Source organism: Cyprinodon variegatus, unplaced genomic scaffold (assembly GCF_000732505.1).
Source record: "Cyprinodon variegatus isolate N-32 unplaced genomic scaffold, C_variegatus-1.0 Scaffold848, whole genome shotgun sequence".
NCBI classification, from domain to species: Eukaryota; Metazoa; Chordata; class Actinopteri; order Cyprinodontiformes; family Cyprinodontidae; genus Cyprinodon; species Cyprinodon variegatus.
The window spans coordinates 336615-363313 of NW_015151301.1; the positions used below are offsets into that span (position 1 = coordinate 336615).

The 26699-nt window shown below is 36.7% G+C and overlaps 1 protein-coding gene across 1 annotated transcript in view; it reads left to right on the top strand.

Moving 5' to 3' along the window:
* The window catches only part of gbe1 (glucan (1,4-alpha-), branching enzyme 1), a 152252-nt gene extending 127761 nt beyond the window's left edge, over window positions 1-24491 (top strand). Inside the window, exons 15-16 of the mRNA XM_015397266.1 lie at window positions 2339-2456; window positions 23751-24491. Of these exons, the coding sequence (XP_015252752.1) occupies window positions 2339-2456; window positions 23751-23813 (181 nt within the window). The 3' untranslated portion in view covers window positions 23814-24491. The remainder of the gene's footprint in view (window positions 1-2338; window positions 2457-23750) is intronic.
* Window positions 24492-26699: the final 2208 nt, after the last annotated feature.

The window sequence follows — 26699 nt, forward strand, 5'->3', positions numbered from 1 at the left end:
GATTTGCTTCTTTTGTTTTGCTGCACTTTTTAGCATTTTAGCTCTTTAATTTTCTATATATTTTCTCCAACATTAATACCAGCTCTTACACTCATTTTTTCCCCCTCTTAAAACAGAAGATGTGTGCTACACTTATGTCAAGCCCTCTCATGTTAAAAAGGGTTTTCTGAAAATGTCCTTGGAAAATAGCTCTTCCAGCTAGGTTTTATTAGCCAGCTGAAGGGCAGATTTGGCTGCTCCTAAGAAAGGTAGCTACATTGCAGATCCTCCAACACAGCATATGGCATGATTTACATATTCCATGCAGTGTCTTTTTTTTTTTTTTTTTATTGTGGTCCCTTTTTCAGAATACACACAAATCATGGAAACTTTATAGTGGGAGCTGCCATCGCTCTGCTCCTCAGTATCTCTGCATTTTCATTCAGATGCGCAGAGCAGAGACAGTATAGGGAGAAAAAAAGTGACAGGACGTGGGATTGCCTTCCTCCCCCTTCCTTACATACAGAACATAAAGCTTCTCAACACCTGATCAAAGCCATTGCATTTTTTTCCCTCATTATTCTGCTATATTATATCTACAAAGTTTTACAGCTCCAAACCTGTATCTGACACAATAGAGTTAAATATTCAACTTAAACTGTGCATATAAAAAAAATAAAAAATTACAAAACAATGCTATTTTAGACCATGTCAGCCTAAACCATATTGATGACTTCACCTTTTTTGAATAAATATCCCTTTAATAGTTTAAATCTTCTAATGTAAGAAATAATGCAAGCCAAATAAAAAGGCCAGTTATACGAAAACATTTTAAACATGCTAAGAAAACTGAGTCAATATATAATATCTTTTTAGCCCTAATGGGCTCATTGCTTCTTAACAAATGAGTTTTTGAATATTCTTTATAGATGTGTAGCATTTTTCTTCTCAAATGTAAAAATGTGGTGCCATCTTGATTTATATTGTATTAAATGTGATTATTTTCATACATATATTCATAAGTGTGTTTTTGTAGAATACTAACGTGCAGGCTCAGACGAGGAACGATTTTCGGAACTGGCATTTTTCCATCCACACCGGCCCACTTATGGACCCCCAACTGGCAGGGTTGCCAAATGTCACTGACTCACGTTTTCCAACCCAAAAAATGTTCATAAACCGCCTGGATATATGAAATCTCGCCCAATTTGATCCAAAGTCTATTAATCTCTTAGGCCATAAATTTAAAGAAAAAAAAACACCATCCTAAACTGCCAGATTGGGAAACATCCCAACCTGGTAACAATGCAGGTAAAGATGGGAAACGTTTGCCTTTAGATGCAAAATCCCATCATGCACCGGAACATATTTTTGCTAAATATTCTAACACAAATATCGTAGTTTGGTTTAAAGAAAGTATTTTAGTTAGTTATTATAAATTTGTTTGTTGCAAGGAATTTACAGTTTGAAGAAACAGGATTTTACAGTTTGAAGAAATAGAAAATTACATCATATGCCAACCTTCACAAGGATGTGCATGACAAGGAAGGCCTATATATACTGCATGCATCATTTAAGTAGTTAACATTGTATTACTTCTTGAGCTCCTTGAGTTACTTACTGTAACAGGTAGGTGCTTTGGCTGGAGAGTAAGCGTTGGGGCCAATATGATTTAAGGAGGGCCGGCCCTCGCAAGCTGAAATTAGGACCGGCCCACCGGTATCAAAAATTACCAGTCCGAGTCTGCTAACTTGTGGTGATGCAGCCATGGAAAGTTTTTTTCTTTTCTTCTTACCATTTTAATTGCTCATCTAAACTGTCTTCCGCAGTGGAATGGGTCTACATCACAGAGCTTTATTTAAAAGCAGTATTCAGCTACCTACATTTTGATTTATTGTGAATTTTTTCTTAATGTATACTGAAATAATTATAAATGCGCATAGGTGTTCTGATTCAATAACAATTTTTAAGTAGTTACAACATGTCCTATTTTGATTTCGTTTTTTATGGTAAATTATAAAAAACAGGTAAGCATCTGTTGCCACATGCTTGAATTCAGCATTGTTTATATATCCAGCCTCTAAATAAAATAAGCTGTATGCTTAAACCAAAGCTGAATTAGTGATTTTATTTTAGTCATCATTTTCTTAGTGTGTTGGTTCCTCTCTGGTACATTTCAGTTTATGAGGAGGAGATAAATGCTAATGGATCTGAGGATTTCAGGAAGTATTTTCCACCTGAGCACTGTTAAACCAAGTCTGCACCGCTGATAAAACCTTTCCTTTCTTATCTTCTTTTGTCTTCAAGCTCTTAAGCTAGTTTCCCACCGTTATTGCACTTTAACCCAGATCTGTGTCAGATACAAAATCAAGCTGGATTCAGACATGCTTCAGTATGGAGGGCACGGACGGCTCGACCACAACACTGATTTCTTCACTGAGCCCCAACCCTTGAATGGACGCTCCAACTCCATGCTGGTAAATATTTCCAACATCACACTTTGGCACATCTGAGGTCACCCTTTTTGTTGAATGTCACAGAGTCCTAGCTTTGCAGCACACTACAATTACAAATTCAGGGCTGCTGTTGTTGAGTCTAGGCCACTTTTCTCATAACCAATTCTGTATCAACATTGTATTCTGCATACTAATTCAAGCATGATTTGGAGGGTGTTGTATATTCACACCGAAGAAGAGGCAAAATTAAGCATGCTCAAAAATGTCAGCATGCATACTAAATGAGAATGGAGTGTGCTGTTGACAGACACTATTGTCCGACAAAGCAATAAACACATGTGGGCTTCTTTTAAGGAGTTGGTCACCGCTGAAACACATCAAAATGAGTTGTGGGCGGTAATGAGACAGCTCCAAAATTGGCTAGAAAAACATTTAATATTATTTTACAAAGGACAGGCATCTTTTGCTTTCAAATTCAAGGTCTTTGTGTGTATAAGTCTGTCGTTTTCCTTTTTTTCTTATTCTCAGTTTTACAATTTTTTTATCATGTCTACAATACTTTGTGAAAATATTCATAAACCCTAATATATATATTAATTACATTAATTTAAAAATCATTTCTCTTTATCTTTGATGGCTAATTAGTAAATGGCTCTTTGTGGAAGAATATTTAACTAATGATTTATTAACAGTATCCAATGTTACTTTTTAATCTTTAAATATTTAATCTAGAAAATGTACATAAAATCTTCCTCTTTTTATTTGAATAAAACAATGCTCCAGGTAAAAGCAATTCCAATTTCAGATTAGGTTTCAGTTCGCAGGGTTGGCTTAATTCAGATGGATTACTGCTTTATGAACAGTGATATGTGATTTAGATAAGTTTTAAAACCTAAAAATGTCTTAAGACCACTGTGTGTTTCTCCGTACTGTAGAAACATGTGCTGCTTTGAGTTGGTATTTCATATGAAAACCCTACACAATGCAAAGAACCTATAAAGAGATGGTCCCATAGAAAAGTCCCAGTTAATCGTATTAATCATGCTGAGATCCTGAGCGTCACGAATGTAGATCGCCACCGTCACCTTTATATTTCCAGAGTTTTCAAAAACAAAACCCTTACAGTAAAGCAACATTGGGATGAAAAGGCAGACTGTTTTTATTTTTTAACTCAGTATGTTGAGCATCTTAACACGTTTGCTTATCTTCTATCCCACAGTTTCTGACAGATCTATCTACCCATTCATTAGTCATCAGATGAATATCACATTGACACCAGAATATATAACTTTTTTTCTGAAGACTGTCACAATATTAATACTACTTCACACAGTGACACTTGGTGAAGCGTTTTATATATAGAAATATATACTACCCTGACATCTTACACGTTCAACTTTTAATGTGATTGTTGTATCTTGAAGATAGATGGTTTTAAACTTTTCAGAAGAAATTCACAGCAGCAATAATGAGCAGTGCTGTCATTGATATTCATTGTTGTTTCTTTTTCTTCTTTTGCTCAGCAAATCAGAATACCTTTTAATGATGTGGTTTATTTTTACGCCGTAGAAGGCAGAATTTTGAATTTTGACTGCAGGAAATCTGCCTACATTATCCAGCTTTCTTGACAGTGTTTCTTTCTGTTGGAGAGAATTGCCTTTCCTTTAGTTGCTCAAACATGTTTGCATTCACCCCACCCTCACCGGGTGGATATGCGTCTCTTAACTATTTTACTCGTTCAGTTTTACCATTGCAAAGTAATTTTGTAAGTGCTGGCAGCAGAAACAAAGTCTGATAAAATAGCTGTCCACGTGTTGATGTTTTCTACTTGTTTTATGTTGAATGTTTGATTTCTCAAATCTGTTTAATTGGGCTGAAATGGGGTTTGTAGTGAGGGAATGTTTTAAAGCCATTCTAATGAGGTTTAAGTGTGCTGGCATGAAAAGGGGCTGCTTTCTTGGCAAAGTGCCACTATCTGCCTAGCCTGGGACTTTCCTCTTAACAACAGCCCCATAATTTACTGGCTTCCTCTAAAGCTTCTAATTCAACATAAAGAAATGATCAAATATGGCTACATGCATCAAGGCTAGATCCTACTATCAGGGGGATGGAAAGTATTGTATGGAATATCCAATGCGTTAAGTTTTGTTTGTGAATATTATATTTGCCTTCTCTGCATTTTCTTCTGCACAAGCTTGGCAGTTATCTTGAAGTTATTCGGTGTCGTGGGAATCCGATACACCACTACCTCCTTCCCCCCTAAGCAAACAATATGCATTATTCATGGCATCAGAACTTACCTTTTCATGTTCATGCCTTTAAACCTGTACAGAACCGTGTAGAGATGTAAGCTACCTGGAACAATGAGCTGCTGGCCCTCCATCATGAAAACCTCTTCAGGCTCATATGATCAAATGATTTTCGTCTTATTTTGTGATGCTTAAGAAACTCTGGCATGTTATCTCCCATGACAACCAAATATACAATTTTTGGGTCCTTTTATGTTTAATCCAATTTACATAAAAGAAAGGTAAGGTGATTTCAATCTGGAAAACTCACATGAAGGGAAAAGACAATTAGGAGAAATTCATTGATAGAATTATTTTGTCTTTGGCGCTCAGACCTCGGCAGGAAACATAGCGCTTAATTTTAATAGATATGCATGAACAGGAACAAAGAATAGGCCTGTTTACCCCCAGTTCTGAAACTGGTGGTGGAGTGGAGATAGATGAAGTTGGTCGGTCTATAGACTGCTGGTTAGCGAGACGGTATGCTGAGCTTTATGGGGAGATCCAGTAGACTGCGTGAGCTGATGCTAGAGCTTCACTCAGGGACCTGGAAGATGGAAGTCCAGTTGGATAACACAGGTTCAGAGAACCTGTCCATGATGGGCAAGCATGGAGCGACAGTGGAGAGGAAAAGCTCCCAGTTGGGAAGAAACCTCTGGCAGAACCAGGCTCAATATGGTGGTTTTCTGCCGGATTGGTTGAGTAGAGACAGGGAACATAGTAAGAGTCCAGGAGGAACAACACTCTGATGAAGCTTTAGCTACGAAGATGGAGGAGGGGTTGGAGGTGGGTTGAAAAGGGGGTCATCTGAATGAAGTCACAGCGGATCCACCGCCTGCAGATAGGAGCATAAATTCAAAATAGACCTATACCAAAACCCAATCAAACATATACTAAATGATCACACCGGTATATTCATATGAATACCAACAACAACAAAAAAATATATATATAAAAACACTTTATAAAAAAAAGAAAACATAATTTCATGTGCAGGTTTACTTTTTGTACATAAATCTCGCCCTACTGTGTTTTGCATGGTCCAATATTGTGTCACAAACCTAAAAAAAATAATGTACTTTAATAATGGAGAAGCTATTAGTCAGCTTTATATATTTTTTAATATATATAATCTATTTATTTTCTGAGATTGTGTTTATTTAAAAGCAACTATGAGAATTAGCAAAGATCTGGAAAAAGTACACCTTATTATATTATTTTCCATGGGAATCCCAGAGTGTTCAATCTTCTTTACCTTTTCTAAAAAAGTGCTTTGAATCAGTCCTTCCTGCTTTATCCATACTGGGTGAGATCGTGACGTTTGAAAAAGGAGGCAGGGAAAGCAGAATAAATTGTTAGCCTCACTACATGCAGTGAGCCAAGCCTTGTAGCTAAACCAGGTCCCAGAAAAGGACGTTTCTGGCATCATTTCTCTCTCTCTGCTTAGCTGCCCCCCGATCTCTCCTATATCTTTGTATTGCAGAGGAGCTACTGCTCATGTACAACTTTTATCAAGAGTCTATGCTCAAAGATTTTTGCGCCCTAGAATGAAAATATGTCATCAATCTGACGAAAAATGGAATGACGCCTTACTAGTGATTAAAAATGTAATATTTATCTTGCACATCTAGAAAATTTATATATATTTTTTTTTTATTTACCGTATATATATATTTTTTTAAGTAAAAAAAAAGAAAATCTATCTTAATATATCTTGAAATGTTTTAAATTTAATTTAAAATTAAAATTTTTTAAATATATAGTGGGGCAACGCCCTCATGCCCTCTATTGGCCAGTCTCCACTGCTTTTTGCAGATTCGTAACCACACCTTGGCATGGTAACTGATGGGTCAGCAGAAAATATGTTACGCATTTAGTTAGAGCAAGATTTTAAAAGAAGCTTTAAAGCTCGAATCAGTAAACAAACAGTTGGAAAAATGTCTTGTAGAGCTACTTTGAATAATGAAGAGTTGCATTTGAACACTAGACTGGCAACTTAAACCCAATGAGATAGACTTTCTTGTTTGTGCTTTTTCTTTTTGACCACAAAATAGTTCTACTAAAGCATGACATTTCATTTATATCTAAAAAAAAACAAGGAAACAAACCGGTTTAACGCTTGTTACATAAACCGCTAAAGGTTTTTACTTGCAGCAAATCAAAATTGTATCAGTTGAAGTTGTATCTTTGAATGCAAACATGTTTGAGCAACTAAAGGAAAGGCAATTCTCTCCAACAGAAAGAAACACTGTCAAGAAAGCTGGATAATGTAGGCAGATTTCCTGCAGTCAAAATTCAAAATTCTGCCTTCAACGGCATAAAAATAAACCACATCATTGTATCTTTTTGTTGTTGCAGTCCTATCTTCATTCCATATGGAGAGGAGGGCATAACTACACGTTTCCCACTCTATCACTCATAATCATCATTGTCGTTGAACATGTTTTTTTTTCTTTTTTTTAATATAGCTCAAAAAGAATTGCTAGTTCACTTAAACGGTTTTCTGTTCCCCTCAGCTAAAAATGGGTAAAATACACTCTTTATTGAAATGTTTTATTGATATATATCAGAGACCTGCCCTGCTTGTTTCTAAACAGGGCAAACCCGGATGGCTTTTCTTGTGATTCTGAGATTTTTCTTTGTATTTTACCCAAACCAGATGTGTTAATGCCACCCTGACTTTTCCTGTCTGACTCGCGATATTTATGCCAAATTGCTGCATATGTTTGATCGAAATAGACCAAGGGTATATCTCAGTCAGAGCTACACAAGCACAGTTCCAGGGAATCGGGTACTTTTTAATTTCATGTAACGGCCCAACCTCTTATAATCTGGTGATTAATGGAAATTCCTCATTAAAGTGGAAATGAAACAGTCAACCAAACTAACTTAATTTATGATATTGTGCCTTACTATTATCAGTAATTCTGTTACAAACATGAAAAATATAACCCTATAAAGGAAAAGAAACGTAGTTATTTTTAATAAAGCGATGTTAAATACATACCAATGTATTCAACTCCGAGCTATACAGCCAACGAACGCTGTTACATCACTGCTCGGAGTGATGCAACATGGTAGCGCAGTTGTCAGGAAAATGATTAAGAGTTCTACTTTTCTTCTTTATTCGTTTATTTTTTTCAACTTTGTAATACAATTATTGATAATGGTAAAACACAATCTGGTAAATTAACTTAGTTTGGTTGCCTGTTTAATTTTCACTTAAAGCTGAATACAAGTTGTTGGATAGAATTAAAGTTAACTTCATTAGTCATTAGATTTCTATGTTACTTTTCACTCTTGTTATGCTGAATAGATGCAATGGAATAATTTATTGTAGCAAAGGTTACTAGATTAAAAAAGAAACTGAATCCATCCTTGCATTTGGACGTCAAAATAATTAATCCATTAATTCCCAATTCTTTCTGTTAGTAGGTCCAAATGGTTTAAAGTAATGCTTTAGGGTATAATGTATGAAGATGCATTTGCAAACAGAAATTAAGAAATGTGTATATTGTATCCAAATATTCCAAATATATGCTGTTGTTTTATGCCAGAACACGTAGAGAATGTTTATCTGTATGTTATACTCTTGAACACAACATTGTGTAAGCGATAGGAGGAAAAGACAGACGACTACAAGCTGTCATTAAACTCTGTTATTTAAGAACTTTAAGGTTTGTAGTGCAGTTACAGTGAAAAAAAAGGTGGAATGATCAAGAATATATTTCAACATGTATATTCTTCAAAAACTAGCCTGACGTAGTCCTACTCAATTCTAGTCAGAATATGAGTCTGATACTGCTCCATAGAGCTGTGATTATGGGGCGTGTTTCGAACAAAACAGGAAAAAAAATGCCTCTGCACGCAATTGGATAGACCTACAACCAATAAGAGCAACGGAGTGCGTGACGTATGTTAAGCGATGCATAGTTGTTGTCAACAAAAATCAAAGCGTGCAGTTGCACGCCTAGAATAAGAAGATGAGCCTTGATCGCGTTTCTCTGTTCCTCTTTTAAAATTAATTTGCTGTCGATATCTTCTAGAACAGACCTAATAGCAGAATCTACACACCCCAACTCTCCGGCGGCAGCCATTGTTGTTGTCACCCAAGCGCGCTTTGGTCACGTGGTTGATTACGTTACTGTTGATCATCTGTCCATCATCGTATAAAGCCCGCCCTGACAATTTGATTGGATCGCCAGAGGGTGGGCGATCATACTCGCGCTACTATGGAGCAGAGCCAGACCGAACTTCCCGACCTCAAACCTTGTGGGCGGGACTAAGTTCGGAATGGCACCCAGGCTATTCAAAAACATCATTACTCTCCTAAATTACTCTTCTACTATTAACACCTGCTTTAGTGTTTGTGTTTCAACCAAATCAGAAGGTAGCACTGCTCACTTAGGCTTCCCCGTCCACCTGTTTGTCTTTAGAAGGCAGGCAAAGAGACAAATGGAAAAACTGAGCTGCATTAAAAGGGTTTTGATGGCGTTTGACTCAGAGTTCTGAAGGACTGTGAAGAGCAGCTCTGAGGGGTTCTACAACACCTCTACCCCGTTAGTCTGACCCAGGAGATGGTTTGCGTGTTATGGGAGACCGCCTATTTTGTTCCAGTAATAATGAAATGCAGCCATCAGTTCCTGTTGCCCTGACATCATCTATCAAGAAGCTCCTAGAAAGATTCCTGTTGGCCAACCTAAATTAATAAACAAGCAACAGTTTGCTAAGCTTTATTTTTAGTTGATGATGCTATCATACACCTGCTTAAACAAACCACAATTTAGACAAGGTAGATAGAACTTAGAGAATCGTATTATTTATTTCTCCAGTGCATTTAACTCTATTCACCCTCTTGTGCTTTGTCAGAAAGCCTTGATGGCTACAGAAGGCATCCACAATAGCCCTGATTAAAGACTAGCTGACAAACAGACCACTGTTTGTGAGACTGAAAGGTTGTGTATCCAGCTGGTTAGTTGACAGCTCAGGATCACCTCAGTGGACTGTACTCTCATTCCATTTTACTGTATACCCCTCAGACTTAAAGTACCAGATTGACTCATATCAACTACCATCCTTTTTATCAGATTGTTGTACAACAAGAACAGTGCCTTTATTCAAGGGGTTCTTCAGACTTCTTGTGAAACAGAAATCCTGAGAAAACTAGTAGATGAATATCAATTCAGAAATTTGACTTGTTTTGGTTTTAATAAAGTTTTTTGAATATAGTTGAAATCAATTTAATTGTAAGCTAGATGAAGCTAAATGTATGCACCCCTAGTTTTGGGTCAGAACGTTTACCCTAACCCCTCAATTTCTCAATCCCTATATAGACCGGGGACTATATATAGTAGATTTTGTAGTGAACTCAGTTAACTGACCGTTCAGACAGGTGATCACTCGTTTTTGCTCCCCGTTGGTCGCCTAACTCCGCCTCCACCCCACGGTGCCTGCGCCATCTTTGTTATTAGTTGCCCCTGTGACAGCAAGTCCCATGATGATTTCCGGGGAGAGCTCTCCATGCAAAGCATTCCAGGATACATCTGCTTGTCTAGTCTACATGGATGATCATTACTTTTCAACATGCATTGTGGAAAATTTCGATTCCACTACTTTTTCATCCACTAGATGTTCGGACACTCATCTAAAATGGCGTAACCACTATACAGTGCCCTATGTAGTGGTTAGGGCAGACATCCGGAGACAGCCTTTGTCTACCATTAGCCATACTAAATGAAGGCATTAGCTGTTAAAATGTTCTGCTTTTAAGGTATTAGTTTTGTTGTTACTGTAAAAAGGTGAGTTTTAATTTGATTTTTGGGTGTTGGTCAGTAAACTTTAAACTAGTATAAATTTGTTCTGCCAACTTAAGGCATGACTGAATGCATTATTCCAGAGTAATTTACTTTATTTCAAGCATGCTTCCTAATTTATGCGTATATCTTCAGCAGACATCCATCCTCTATCGCATTAGCTTAGGTTTCATCATCAATGACACAGTTTCTCCAATCCGTTAACTTTTTTCTAAGTCTTATTAATTTAAACACAGTATCTAACCATGTCCCTCCTGGCCAAAATGTGAAGTTTAGTTAACTAGTGATCTGCTAATTTTGGCACACGGGCAAATTAATTAGGAGAATATGAGAGAGCGAGAGGGAAGAAGCAGACTGGAAGAAAATGATGGAGGCAGCAGGGACCCTTCTAAAAACGGGTTGTCAATTCTCCTTTCAAGGCTGCTTTCTAAAGCTTTGACAATAAGAATACAGCCGTGCACAAAGTGGATTTTTCTCCTCCTCTTCACACCTACCAGGTAATGACAAGAATAATCAGACAAAAGCCACTGCTGGGGATGCAGAAAGGTGCCCACACCATCCATGCTTTATTTAACGACTAAAGCTTTCAAAGTCTGCACAAACTTCTTTTTAATGTGTCTGACTGTTCACAAACTTCCTTGTTAGAAAGGGATAATAAACTCTCCATGTTCTCCAACAATGCATCTCACTGCAGCCTGTGAGTGCTCATAATGAGATCAAAGCAAAATGTCAGGAGCATTCTTGTATCCTGGTACTCTTGAGAACTCGATGCAACCCTTATAGCCAGTGTTTGCAAATGTGGTTGTCGTTTACTGTAATCTACTTAGCCCTGTCTGTAGGATCCTTTTGTATATTAGCAAAGGAATCAATAAAGATCAAACGGATCCAACTCGCATAAACAAAATACTGGCATAAAAATTAAATTATGGATCCTCAAGAGATCTTAAAGATTGCACACACAATATATTGCAAAAATATTTATTGTACTTAAAGGTACAGTGTAGGATTTTTGCGAATTTTGATGATCCACCCGGAAAAAGTACCTCCTCCAATATACCTTTAAACATTTACACATTTTCAAGGTTACAAGCACAGATCTTTTTGTGCTTAATTTAGAATATAATAGAACAAAAAGTAATTCATTCAGCCCGTAACATTATCAATGACCCCTCACACCCCCACCATGGACTGTTCTCCCTGCTGCCCTCTGAGAAGAGGCTTTGCAGCATTCGATGCAGGTAAAGTAGATTCTGCAACATTTTCTTCCCCACCGCCATCAGACTGCTGACCTGTTAAAAAAAAAACATGTCATAAACTCTGCATCACACTGTTAACACCAAACCAAAAATACTGCATATTTGTACCATATATATTAATGCTCTGAACATCCATGTCAATGTGTTTTTTGCACGTTTTTTTTTTTCCCCACACTGTTTACATTTGTTCACTGCTGCCCTTTATGGCATGGAAATGTTCATTTACTCTCTGGAAAGCTGTACGAAACAAAATTTTGTTTTGTATACACTCTCTGTATACAAAAAGACAATAAAAGTTGTCTAAGTCAAATGAATCATTTTAGTTAGAAAACAAGATAAATGGGTTGTGTGGATTTCCATTTAGCTTCATTTTCAAAATACTACTCAGAAGCCTTGTTTGCAGTTTCTCATAAGCCATCACTGTGGTTCTCAATAATTTCTTTTTTTATGAAATATACCTAAATGCCACATTTTGATCACTTTAAGTAACAAGTTTTGAAAAATATATATATTTTAATGTCTCTGATTAGTTACAATTGCTTTGTATAAGACTATGCCATCAAGATTAAAATGTTGACATTAAAATTACATTTCTATGTACTTTGGTACCTGCAGAGCACAGTAGAATAATTGGCATTGATATCCAATGTGTCACCGCCATTGTTTTTCAAAGCACTATGATTTAAGGGAAAAATCACAATGATGACTTTTACAGACATAACTACAAATTATAGAGTAAGTAGAGCTTTCTGGGCACGAAAATTGCATTCAAATTTCCTTTACTAATTGATAAAAACAAAATCTGATGCACTGAAAAAAACCTTTTGGCCAACAACACATGAAGCAATGTCATCAGTTTGAGGAAATGAAGAAACTCTGATCCCCCTAAAAAACCTGTTTAAAGATTTATGTCCAAATTCCATTACTCTGATTAGATAAATAAAGGGCAAAATCCCCTCTGTGCAAAAGGGGAAAAGGTGTTTAAACCAATTTATGCTTTTAAGTCCAAGAAATAGCCAAGCAATTTGAAACGCATTATCTAAAATTACATGGGCGTCTCGTAAAACCCCTGTCCCTTTTTAAAATAACAATCAAGGCTTTAATTTGATGTCAAAAAGTACAATTACAATCACCCAATCTCTATCAAAGCAATATTCTCACAAAAAAAGTAGCCCAAGAAGGAAGAAAGTCCAAGAAAGAAGCTTTCTGCAAACCATTGTAAGGTAGTTGTTTATTCTTGACAATGTGGTTAAGACGTGATCAAATTTTAAATTCAGTTTACCAGTTACAAATCTAACATAAAGCTGAGGTAGAAAGCAAAGCCATTTACACTTTTCACAGAGCCTCTTCATGCCGTCCAAGAGTGACACCATTTTTCCCCCCCCACAATCTGGTGATAGTGGTGGTATTTATGAGCTAAATCACTGGATTTCTCCAGATGTTTATATTTGCAAATCCTTGCCATTAGGAGCTATCCCTTGCTCACCATGTTTCTCTGCATAAACCTATCCGCATATTGTAGTTCCAATTTTCCTAGGCACATGGGGTGGAAATTCTGTTTGCATGGACGCCACGCTGAGAGACACAGAAGCCAAAAATGATGTGATTTGGTCCCGGAGGCCTTGCAGAACCATTGAGCATAAATCACACTTATACTGTACATAGAGGAGGATGTTCTTTCTCCAGGTGATTCATCAAAATAAATAATCATCCTAATTGTCAATCATTGTCCTACATGTTCGTCCCCATTTTCACTTACTGGTGGTGAGTCAGACATGGTGGAAAAATTCTTTTGGAAAGTAAGCCTGTATAAAAGATGCAAACAGCAACTTTTAAACAGAGCGTGCAGGAGGAGAAATGGGCTTGTGCATGCTCTTGCGATGCATTTAATAGATGTTCTCGGGAGTACATGGTTGTGCATTTGCATTTTTTTTTTTTTTTTTTTTTTTTTTTTTTTTTTTTTTTTTGAGGTGGAGAGAGAGCAGGTCTTTTCAAATATTCGTGAAAATGTTTTCACTATACCTTTAAGGACAGAGATATGTCTGAAGAGTTGAATCCAGAGTTGATTGGGCAAGAAGTGGGTTTCACCCAGGACAGATCCCTGGTTCATCAAAGGGTAAACACATTAAAAATACTTATTCATTAACTATTTTGTAGAGTTAGTGCAATGTTTTTTAGGCACATTTGTTAAAAAATACGTTGCTACATTTTAAACGTTTATTTTTTCTTACCTATACATGCTTATAATTATTCAACATGTAAAATGAGCTCTCCTCTATCCGTTTCTGTTTGCCTCTGCTGGCTAAATTTCTAAGCTTATAATAATGATTCTGGCTAAATTTTCTTGGTGTGGGTTGACATGCTGCCCACTCTCGTTTACCTGCTTTCAACTTGTTGCCAAAGTGGGCAAACATCCACAAAAACTCAAATTTTTGCATTTTTAATAACGCAATCTTAAAGATTTGCAGTTTGCCTGATTTCAAACTAGTATGTAGAATAAAAATATTTCATTTGTTTTACCTAAACATGATTTACATAAAAGTGAGTGAAATGCTGTTACACGCTTTATCTTGACAAGAATTCTTCAGTTTTTATTGTCTAAGAGAGCTGACAACTCCGTCTCCTATGGGGGGAGCTGCTATTAAACGATTAGAGTTTATTAATTTAACCTGACAGAAACTTTTATATACTAGGAGAATAAAAACTCCCTCAGTGAGAAAATTTTAAGTTATCCTTCTTGGAGTTCATGTCACATGCACAGTTTTGTTTGAGTGTTATAATGTCAAAGATGTAATGCTAAGAAAGTGTGAAGAATAATTAGCTGCTCTGAAACCTTTTGATAAACTTTGCATGCATCAAAGGGGGTTGTCTCCTGTGACAGTTTCTCAAAAAGAAATTAGTCAGAAATAAGAAGGGGAAAGAAAGTGAAGAAAAGTGTAGCAGGTTTGTGGCAAATGATCAAAAGACGAAGACGTTCATTTCCAGGGTGCAGATCTAAGACAGACATTGATGAGGAGGAATGAACTAACATAATAAAAGTGTGACAGGAGGCAAAGGACCTTCCTCTATCTTTTGCACACGTGTAATATCCTGCAGAGGAATCATAAATCCTCACCCTTGTACTACGGAAGCAAGTTATCAATTAATAAATTCATCTAAAGTTTCTGGACCATATTTTACAATTAATGAATAACTGACAAGCCGTTTCCTAAAAAAGGAGCTTTCTCTTATAAAAACAGGGTCTTTCCATAACATGAAGGACTAAATATGTGTTATAATAGGCAAAATTAAACTAAGAAGTACATTGTTATATTTAATGTATTTATTGTGTCAGCTGCATGAAATACTGACTCAATAAAAAATATTTTTTTCACTCATTATAAAACTAAATAAGATCTAAAGGGTGATTTATACTCAGAAACCAGGTCGTCTGCGTGTGTCGCAGTGAACGCAAATGTGACCCCTTCCCATCCGCTGCACCTCTCAGAAATTGTAGTTGACAGCAGACAGTGTTGCGGACAGGAGGCCTCCGATTGGTCAAATCTGTATCCGCTCTACTCTACTAATGACCGCCATTGTGCAAAAAAGGCTCATGAAGTATGACCAGCTAGAAGAGCGAGGTGCGCGAGAATGCTGGGACCCTTTTTCCACCTGGATCCCCGTTGTTTTTTCGCCCTCATGTCCCTCCGTTGTTGCACAAACTTGCCCCCACTTCCTCGCCGCCTCAGCCGTATCTAGACACACAGCTAGATCGTGATTGTCCCTTTTGCGTGGAATAACATAGCGCAGACCATGCTTTGATATTGGGCATAAATCAAAAATATCTGTGTCAAGCTCACATTCCTTAACAAATCAGGAACCTATTGGGTTACTGAATAAAAAAAAAGACGATACAAATGTATGAACAAATTATGATTTCCAGTGTACATACAAGTACAATTATCATTTAAAGAAGAGGTATGTCAATTTACCACTCCATTTCAGTAAAGTGGACATTACTCTGATTAAGCTTTCCATTTTTGTGTAATCCAGCATTCAGTGGTGGGAGAGACTACCATGGAGGGGTACCATTTAAAAATAGCTTCATCAGTCTTCCCATTACCTTCCCTTTGCCTGTTAAATAAGACCAACCCCACAGCATAATGCTGTCAGCATAATGTTTCACTATGGGAAAGGTATCTTAATGATAATATGAAATGTTTGCTTTCAGTCCTACATAGCATGTTACTGTATTCATTTAGCCAAAAAGTTTTGTTTATATTTTGCGGGCAACGATCAAGGGGCCTTTATTCAATTTAAGTAGACGCTGATATTTCCACCAACCAAAGCCATATTTAGTTTTTTATACAATTACAACAACTTTCACGGTTAAGTACAGCTAAGATAAATAAGGTTGTTATGTGACGAAATGTGAGAAAGGAGGATTATATATTGTATGTTATTTTAGTCAATGTAAGCAGGATTTTTTTCCTGCTGCTAACTAAAAATGTATAAAAGTCCTGAATAGAAGAGATTTGTGATCAAATAGAATTCATCAGAGTTTAAGGTGTTTGTTGTAACAATCTAATAATCCTGGTTTGAACACAAATGGATATAATCCTCTAAATCCAAAGCCTAGTTAACCTCCGAGGCAGGTTTTGAATTTTTATCTGTCAGATCCTTTGTCTGCCTAACATTCTGTACAAACTAAATGTTGTCTACAGAAGTGCTTACAGTGGGCTGATTCTTGGTAAGTGAGTAATGGAGCCAAACAGAGACATGTCTGGAGAGTTAAAAGTGCAAAGATAGTCAGGCAGTGCGTTCACAAGCAGCTGGGGTCGGGAGAGAGGAGAGTGGATGTTCCAGAGCAGCGCCTCATGAATCCTTTATCAGTGTGTTTGAACATTGATCAGATTGAGTATTAGCCCAAAGGCTTGACTCAACTCTTGAGGGGAGTACAAAATCCAAATTCTTATTCCCCAGTGAGGCAACAAAAGAACATCCGAGAGACAAAAGGAGGCAAGAAAAGGACAAAGTGTGTCAGCAAACTTTCTGCTAATCCAATATTTAAAAGGAAAATCTGCTTTGCTTCCCTCTCATCTCATTAAGTTTTGCACCTGTGATGGAGTAAATTGGAGATAAGGTTTTTGTTCTACAGTAAATGCTGCTTGATCTGACGGTTAAAAGAGCCTGCTGTTGCCTGGATATAAGATGTTCCTTACGAGTGTGGGAATGAAATGTGCTTTCAGAGCGGCTGAAGTGGTAAACACCTACTCCTAATGAGTAATCAGAGGCGGCAGAGGCTTTACACACACATTCAAACAAATCCCACAGGACATTTTACCCTGATGAAAAACTGTACCGCACTGAAGAGAATTAAGTTGAATATTTCTGAGTAATTCATTTGAATATGTAGTGAGTGAGTGGATGAGGATGATTCATAAATCCCCCCCAACATGATTTAACCAGGGATGTGAAGTCATTAGCACATGGATATTAGCAGGGTTATCACACATGATGTGGCTGTGAACCCGTTTTTTTATGTTATTTATTAGTACAAAAATATTTTTTTTATATCCCAACCCATGCTTTTAAAACTCAAAGCCACAATTTCTATTTCCCTCTTATTTGATGATTTTTCTTCTAGCACTTCAGTCCATCTTGACCCTTTTATGAGTTTTTTTAATGTATATGTTATTTAGAATTGATTTTATCTTAAAATTAACTCACTAATAATTATCTTTCTTTAAGGGTCTTTGCATATCACTGCTAAAAAAAAAAAACAAGGAACATGTAAACAAACATTATATATAGATTCTGTGAAATCAAACTGTCCACTTTGGAAGCAAAACTTTTCAATCCTAATTTCACATGATTTGTGCAAATGGAATGGACCAGAAGTGGAAATTATTGGCAATTAGCAAAAGACACTCAATAAAGGAGTTGTTCTGCAGGTGGGGACCACAGACCACTTCTCAGTACCTATGCCTTCTGACTAATGTTTTGGTCACTTTTGAATGCTGGTGGTGTTTTCACACTCACGGTAGCATTAAACAGACTCTGCAACCCACACAAGTGGCTAAGATAGTGCAGCTCATCCAGGATGGCACATCAATGCAAGCTGTGGCAAGGAGGTTTGCTGTGTCTGGGAGCATTTGTTATTTGAGTTTTCCCTTTATTTTTGGAACGGTGTATTTTAAAACGGAGAAATAAGGTGACAAGTGAGAAAACATTTATTCTTATTATTCAATAGCTGCAACAATATTTTCTATTTTTAAAGAAACATGAGGTCGCCCAACCCAACGTTGAACCACAAATCTTCCTGGCACCATTCAGTGTCGTATAATGTCGAGTAATTTCTTGCATAGAATCGGATAGAGGAACGTTCAAAATAACAGCTTCCTGTTTCCTGTGTGTCCTAATTTCTGTATACTATTTATGTAAAGCCCTTAAGAGCCTCTGTGTGCGGCCATGGGAAGTTTTATTGTTTTTTTTTTTCTTCAGTCAGATTTAGCATTTCTTTTGTTGATTTAAACCTGTATGCTAGAAAAGCAAGGATAGACTAAAATAAAGCAGAGCAAGTCACAAGAAAGGCTAAATATGTTCCTCCTGACCCAAACCACCTTCTTCGGTAATTACAGGTTGCCGTTATTGGCTTGCAGATGCATGGTAATAAAGAGCAGTACAAAAAAAGTACAAATGTCTCTTCTTCCTTAATAATTGGATCTAATATGTCAAAATATGTCCTATTGTTACATATTTTGACATATCGTAGTTGTATCATGAAAGTATTTGGAGTTTTCTTTGCATTTTGTTCTGGAACATTAAAAACTGTAAAGTTTTTTTTTTTTTTCTATTTTGACTTCCTCTTTTCCTGAACATCTGGCTAAAGATGTTGAGTCTTTCTCGTCGAATTGTGATAGTTTTAATAGAGGTTTAAAGTAATTTTTAGACTGAAAATAACATTAAAATAACATCCTGAATTGTTCAAGCATACAGTAATTAATGTTGCTTCATTCATTCAAAAAAAAAAAACAACTCAAAATAAAGTTATTTTTTTAAACAATTTTAAACTAAAGTGTCTTAAAATGCTTTGTGCCATTGACACTCCAAGCTGGAACTCAGATTTAGATCATTACTAATGTTACCAACTAAGCTAAACACTATAAGCAAATACCATGCTAAAAAAAAAATCCTGATTCCAAGCTCAGTAATGTTAACAGCGGTTAACAACAGGTTAGCAGCACATTGATGTGTTAGAGTTTTAATACCAGCATGTCAACTGTTTATTGTGACAGATCCCTGTATGTTTCAAACTGGTTAAATCCTTCCAGGATTTTGAAGGCCAGTGTTGACTTAAAATTCTGGTTTGTTGACTTAACATCGAAAATCTGACTTTTGTTTAAAATAAAAGCCCAATTAAAATCAAATTATCATTCAGCATTTAGTGCCAAAGAATTAAAACCTCTCTTTAGTTTCGACTTTGTTTTCATGATAAAAAAAAAAAAATAATGGCATAACTTAAAACAATTTCATGTTTTTTTTTTCCAAAGGTAGTTTCAAGCATATTATTATATTGGAACCAATGAACTGCAAAAACGCTCTAGAAATAAGTAAACATTTCTTAAATTAAGTGTATTTACCCTTAATTTGAGTAGGTAAATGAAATTATTTGTGAATGGAATTCATGTGTTCCACTTATATTAAGATAATATGCACTTGAAATAAGAGTGCAGTATTTTTTTTTTTCTTATTTTAAATGTAAATTGTCTTGTTCCATTGGTGTTTCACTTACCTCCTAAACTCAAGAACAAATGCACTTATTTTAAAAAAAAGTGATTTTTTTTGCAGTGTGCCTTGCTATTTTGTTCCTTCCTCCTATCGTTTGAACCTGTATTGTACACATAAACTTTACTATTATTGTCCAGTTTATCTAATTAGTAATACACTTTTTTTGAATATTTATGATAATGAATTGCAGTAAAACATATCCAGATTATTTTAGATAATTTAATGTATTATTTCTTTTTAATATGTCACACTAATTCTTAGGATTGTAATTCTGATAAACAAGACACTATCTATTTAAACACTATCCGTTTAGTGGAAATAAAAGCTGTTGACATACTCCAGGTTTGGCGCAGTGGTAGCTTTTGTCTGAACAGGTGCAGCGATTCATTCTGGCTTTTCTTCCCTCTGTGATGCCTTTGCATGCAGACTCTCCCACTGTGACTGTTTAATTAGGCACCAATGTCTGTGTCAGTGTTTCAGCGGCGGGCTGCTCGACTCCCTCAATGACAAACTGTTGCCAAAGAAACGCATCCACGGCGAGCTCAGATCTTCTGATGCCGAGGGGCGGCTAGGAGAGTTCAGTGGGGTGATTGAACTGTTTACAACTCTGCTCCCTTTTTTTAGTTTTCTGTTGGGGAAATATCGCATCATTTATGTCTGTCTTGCTTTTCCTTTGGCATGAATCTGTGACTAATGATACACGATGGCTTCTTGCCTCTAAATGACACTGAATATCAAAAGGATTGATCATAGGCTCTATTAGCCACACGGCTTGAAAATGAGGCCCTTACTTGGCTGATTCTTTGTACTGTATATATGTAGGCAGTCTGACATTTGCAGGCTCTGTTTGTTTTCCCTGCCGAGTCCACAGAGCTTCTTTTAGATCAGCTTATGCCCAGTGGCAGATTGTGCTTCTTCACACAAACCCATATTTGCACTAGATACACAGCCAGTATTTGGAGATAATTAGAAACAGTTATTGCATTGATTGGAAAATGTGGAAATTATTTTTCCAGAAGACATGGTGCCTCCAATTCAAGCAAAGTTGCTCTTTTGGTGAAGGCAAAGGCTTTGGATGAAAAGTAATCATTTCAATTTTGAGCAAATTGACTCAACAATTGAACGCTTTAAAGGATTTTCAACATTAAAATGTCCTTTCTTTGTTGGAGAAAGCAACAAATAAAGTTCTACAGGCTCACCTTGTAAGACCTGTTTTGAGAAAAAGAAATGGCAAAAAATGTTTTTACCTGCTAGATGAATTTTTTTTAGAAGCCTCTGATGTACAAATGACATTCCAATGATTGCATATAATGTAGCAAAGTCATATCTAATAACCTTCCCCATTCATAAAAGTAATGTTCTTTTAAAAATATATATTTCCTCTGTTGCTGTAATAGGTCTTAGAAGAGTTGTTCACCCTTTTATTGCGCTGTGTGGAAGTTCTCCAATAATTACTTTGCAAAACCCACTGCAGTTAAACCTAAAGACATATAACCTATGGATTTAAAGAGCTCCCCATCATTAAGACCACACAAATCGTTTTAATGGTGTTTACTCTAAATTAGATTGGATTGTAAAAAAGAACAAATCAATGGAAATTTACCTCCAGAGCAGTATAACAATTAATGCCAAATTTTTGAAAAATGAAGAATACCCAAGGTTTTACTTAAGTTAAAAAAAGGAAATAAAATTATTCCAGTAACAGTTTAGCTAGAGATGAGAAAAAAAGAAAACTTCAAATCCTTCAAGTATAATATAAGCTTAATTAGAATTTTCTGTTTATTGTAAAAAGATTTAATTTTGAATCATAAACAAAGTGCTATAATAATAATAATAATAAAGCTGTTATATGAGAAGTCTTATTGACAATGTGAGGTAAAAAGTGCAAGAGCTGTTTTAGCTCCCATCCTAAACTAGGCTAAAAGAAAGACTTTACAACATAGTTATAACTCCAAATAAATAGATATCTATATATTCTTTACTTTTACTGCTTGCATTGACTAATCTGGACATGAAGAAAACCAGCTGTTTAAGTAGCTGGTCTATAGTCTTAAGCCCCTTTCCCACTGAAAATAGCCGGTTACCGCCTGTTTTTCAAACACTGATTGAGCCGCTAACAATCCACGTTTGGCTCCCTTCCAATCGCAGACTATTCTTAGTCCCACTCACCCTCTGGCTTATTCCACCACCAGTGTCCGGGCCCCGGAGGAAGACTACTCTAATCCGTTCTAGGTTACTCATCCAAGGGAATGTTGATTCACAGCATCAAAGGCAGCCTGAAGTGACCCATATCCGATTTTTTTGCCCATATGCGACCTGCATCTGATCTTTTCATGGCTCTCTGAACAACACAGATCAGATTTTTTCGAATCCGACCCAGGCCACTTGGCTATGTGGTCCTGAATCCGATAAGAATCTGATCTTTTCAAATGCGACCTGTGTCTGAACGGCCAGGTCGCATTTATCCGACCTGAACGCCATTAATACCAGACAAAGCTCACTATTCTGCGTCTTGCTACACAGAAGTGGCAAGAAAAACAACAACCATGGCGGATGATGACGTGGAGAGCAGTATTTATGTTTAACCATATGGAAAAGATGGTGTTTTTATGGTTGGAAAAGACCGCTAGATGTGCGCCGGCGCTACCATCCATGTTTACTTCCGTAAAAAAAGAGCATGCTGGCCAGTGACGTCATTGAGTCCCCTACTGCTTGTATGACTGCAGTTCACACAGGAGATCACATACAAGTCGCATATATTTGGAAATATAATAAAATCGTATTTCGCAAAAAAAAAACTGAATTGAGCATCAAGGCCTGCAGTGTGAATGTGGCCAAAGTCTTGTGCCGGGGCTTCCATCTCCTTGAACCCCAGTCGGCCTCGGCAGATGGCCGCTCACTCTGAGCCTGGTTCTGCTGGAGGTTAAAAGGGAGTTTTTCTCTCCACTGTCACCACATGTTGTGTGAGGGATTGCAGAGTAAATAAGTCCTCGCAATTAGAGGATTTTCCTTCGAAGAATATGATTGTGTTACATTTATAAATAAATTGAAAAATACTTTTCCAATTGCAGCTTTGCTTTGTGCGAACCTCACCAGGGTGAAATGCCTATGTTGATTTGCATGAAGCATACAAAAACTGTTTACCAAGTCTAAAGACCATCCAGTGAATTTTCATACTTCTCTCATTTTTTTCCATTTAATAACAGATTGTCAAGGATTTACACAAAGACGCTTCCCGGTATCCATAAGGCCAACTTTGCTTTTACAAACCACGGTGGTTTGTGGCTCAATTTAAAAGCTATGAAAAATATTTAATTCTGCTATTTGATATATTTCTATGTACTGCTTCAAAGGAGCAATAAGTGGGGGGAAAAAAACAGAATGACACATCATACGAGTTTCAGTCACCATTTTCTTCTCCCCTTTCTTTTTCCCTGCCTCTGCATCTCCGAGTTGTCTCCTCTGATTTGTGGCTCCTTATAGCTTCTTTCCCTCCTTTGCCTTAAATACTTTAATGTAAACATCCCCACTACAATCTTTGTATCATTCCACATCATTTTTTTAACTCTGCTACTAAACCTCTTCGTCTCGATCGGTGGGAAGCCATAGGGTTGTTGGGTTTCCACTCTAAAACTGCATGTCTAATGTAACATTAAACACTATTGGTAACTTTTAGATATTGTTAGGCAATTGCACAAATTATTATTTTTTAAGTTTCCATATACATTTTGTCCAGGAGCGTAGTTTTGGAATTTTGACTCTGATACCCTTTAGTTCAGTTTGCTGACTCTAGTGCCACCCAGAGGCCGACATGCTGCAAGTCTGTCACGTTGATTATGGCTTTCTAACCTTGACTGTTCACTTTGATCAAAGCTGTAGCGTTTGTCTCCTATCAAGTTTTTTTTTCTTTTATTGCTCTCATGTGAATACACCTCCTACACTCTTCATTGTCTTTCCTCCTCCTCCGCATCCTTCCCAAGCTGACACATCGACCTTGGTTAAAAAGAAAAGGGGGAAAAAGCTGTCCATATCTGACCATGAGACACTACCAGGTGTCTGTGTGTCACTTCTAAAAAGAATAAAATAAACCTGAAGATTCAGTAATCTCCAAATTGGTGATCTTGTTAACATCATTAATCTTCAATTGTCTCACTTTTCTTTCTTTTTCTCTGTCTCTTTCTTTCTCAGGTCTACATCCCCTGCAGAACAGCTATTGTCCTGGCCAACGAGGAGATAGATTACTGTTATTAGAGGATGATTGTCTCCACAGAGGCTGGGATTGAGAACAGATTCCAAGCTCAAACTGAGTGTTAACAATCACCTTCATCTTAAAGTGTCAACCTTGCACACCAACCAAACCCTATTTTTTTGTCTCTAAGCCCTCTCCTGAATAAAGGGGGATGAAAGAAAGGCATCATACAATTGTGTGCTTTCAAAATACCATCTGTAACCTTAGACTGTGTGTAACCCCATTTGCTTGAGAGTGGTCCATTTGGGAAGCCTCCGACCCATCCAAGCAGCTAGATGCTAAAAATCAAAAGCCCTGCCCAGTCCATCCGACTCTAGCCAGCAGCTATTTCTCAGCTTGGTTGCATTTGGCGTGTCATCTGAAAAATACACCCAGCGACTGTAAGGCAGCCAGCACTCATTTATTCAAACATAATGATCAAAGAAAATAGGAGTGTTTTAGACGGGTAGATTTGTAGAAACAGAAGTAATTTGTTTGTATAGATATAGAATACAGAAAGAAATGTGTATTAACTGGAACACCTTAACATCAGTATGTCCATGTATGTAAACACCTGTGACCTATCTTTGTTCATTGTTATTGGATCCAAATAAAGAGTCACTTGCAATAAATAAGGAATTAAGTCATATTTTAGCATTTAACATTTGTTTAAATATAAACAGGTTATGTAAATGGTCTCACATCAGTCTTCATACTCTTAAGCTTTTTAGTTTTTTTTCTCTTGACAAACTGACACTGAATTCTAAATCTATATATTTGAATTCTTTGTACAGACAGTAAATTTATAAGGTCCTTCCAAATTATTAATAAAAGGAACTCTTAAAATTACACTGTTGACAGCCAGTCAGTAATTTTTTTTGGGATACTCATTTAGATGTTTTTTGTTGTTTTTTTTATATAAATTTTCTGACTGAAATTGATGCACAGTTTTTCTTTTTACACTACCTAGCTTATTCAGATTTTATGATGTAAACAAAGATCGATTTCCAATTCTTACGACAGACTATTGGAAGGATTAAGATCTGGACTTCAACAGAATTGTTAGATATGTTCATATATTTGTTTGCTCAGAGCATTACCGCACGTGATGCTGCCACTATCATACCAGTAGGCCTTATGTCTTCTGGCTGTTAATTTTCCATTATTTATTTAAAGCACCTTTTTACACATTAGTTGTGTCCCCAAAATGGCTTGAGGTAAACTTCTTAAAATGACTATATTTTTTCACATTAGCCTTTTTATTTCTTTGTCCTCCAAACAAGGCAATATGGAGTACATAATCAATATTACTTTTTAATACATTTTCCCACTACCTTTTCGCTACACATTTCTTTCCTTATATTTTTCTTGAATTCGGTCTTTCGGTCGTTTTTTACCTACTCAACCTAAAATGTAGTGCAGAATTATTGGTAGCTTTGCTTTTGGCTGGCAATTACCTGCAATTTTAAAACCTGTCTATTTAATCTTTGTACAATTTTTAAGCTATTAGCAAATTTTTTTGCCTTATTGACTGATTTTTGGTATACCCTTTTTGAGGCAGAAGACTGTCATACATGAGACTGGCACACTTCACTACCCTAAGAAGTAGTGTGATTTATCTATGCTATGCTCATTAGGTGCTGTTGTATTCCCATGGGATTGTTCCTGCAAAAAAAAAAAAAAGCCGAAATCCGCACGCAGAGCTATGCGTGCCTCTTTCAATTAAATCTGACTTTTGTGACTTTTGTCTCAACTTGCTTGATTATTGAACATGTCTAAGAGCGGTGCAGTGCTGCTGAGTGAGAAGGTTATTGATTAACTTAAATGAACCGAGAAATGGCACTGATGCTAACTGACAGCTGAACTCACACGCTCATAAAATGTAAAATATTATGTCCCGAAAATAACTGTGATAAAAAAATCTCCTGCCAGCCTGTATATTCTCGATTTTGACTCTCTTTGGACTCCCTTGTTGCTTTTGGATGGTCTTGATCATTTTCTAGGTCGCATCCAGATGAGAAGAGTATGACAGAGTAGTTTTTATTTGGAGATAAATGCTAATGTTCTGCTTATTATGATCCAGCCCATCTGAATCGGTTCAGACTTTGTCATTTAAGGTTTACTCTGTAACATATGGCGGGTTCTGATCTGCCTCCCCCGCAGCTAAAGGAAGCCACATTCATATTCAACACCATTTTCTTGTGTTTAGTCAGAAGTATCATGAACATGTCATTGCTTCTGTTTAAGTATTCAAAAAGAAAGGCCTTTCTCCACCTCTCAAATCGCTCAGAGAGGATCACTCTGCATACATTATAAGCAACAAGGTTGTGCACCTGAATTAGAGCCTTTAATCACCCTTTATCTGACCCAGTGTCACTGTCATTTTGCTGCTGCCACAATCAATTGTCTACTTTTGTTCCTTAAAGAACCTCTGATGTCTGATAGACTGTAACTGTTTCAGTTTATTTCTTTCATTACTATTAAAGATAATAAATCAGAATCTGTCAAAGCAAAGCGATGTGGATAAACTCGGTGTGATGTCTCGACTACTGATCCGTTTCTATTGCATCCTTTAGATAATGTAGTTATTTTAATATTGTCTACAGTGTGTACATGGTAGGCTGGTGAAACCTCGTCATGCTGATGAAATTACGAGTCCAATGATGACCTTGTGTAAAACACAATTTTATAACATTTGTAAAAAAAATTTTAAACGATGTTAAATGATCTAACTGCACTTTATTTTTACCATCCATCCATTTTTTTGACACGCCTATCTCCAGCTGTCGATGGGCGACAGTTGGGTTACACCCTGGACAAGTCGCCAGTCTATCGCAGGGCAACACACAGGAGAACCAACCATGCACACTCACACCTAAGGAGAATTAAGAGAAGCCAATTAACCTAAC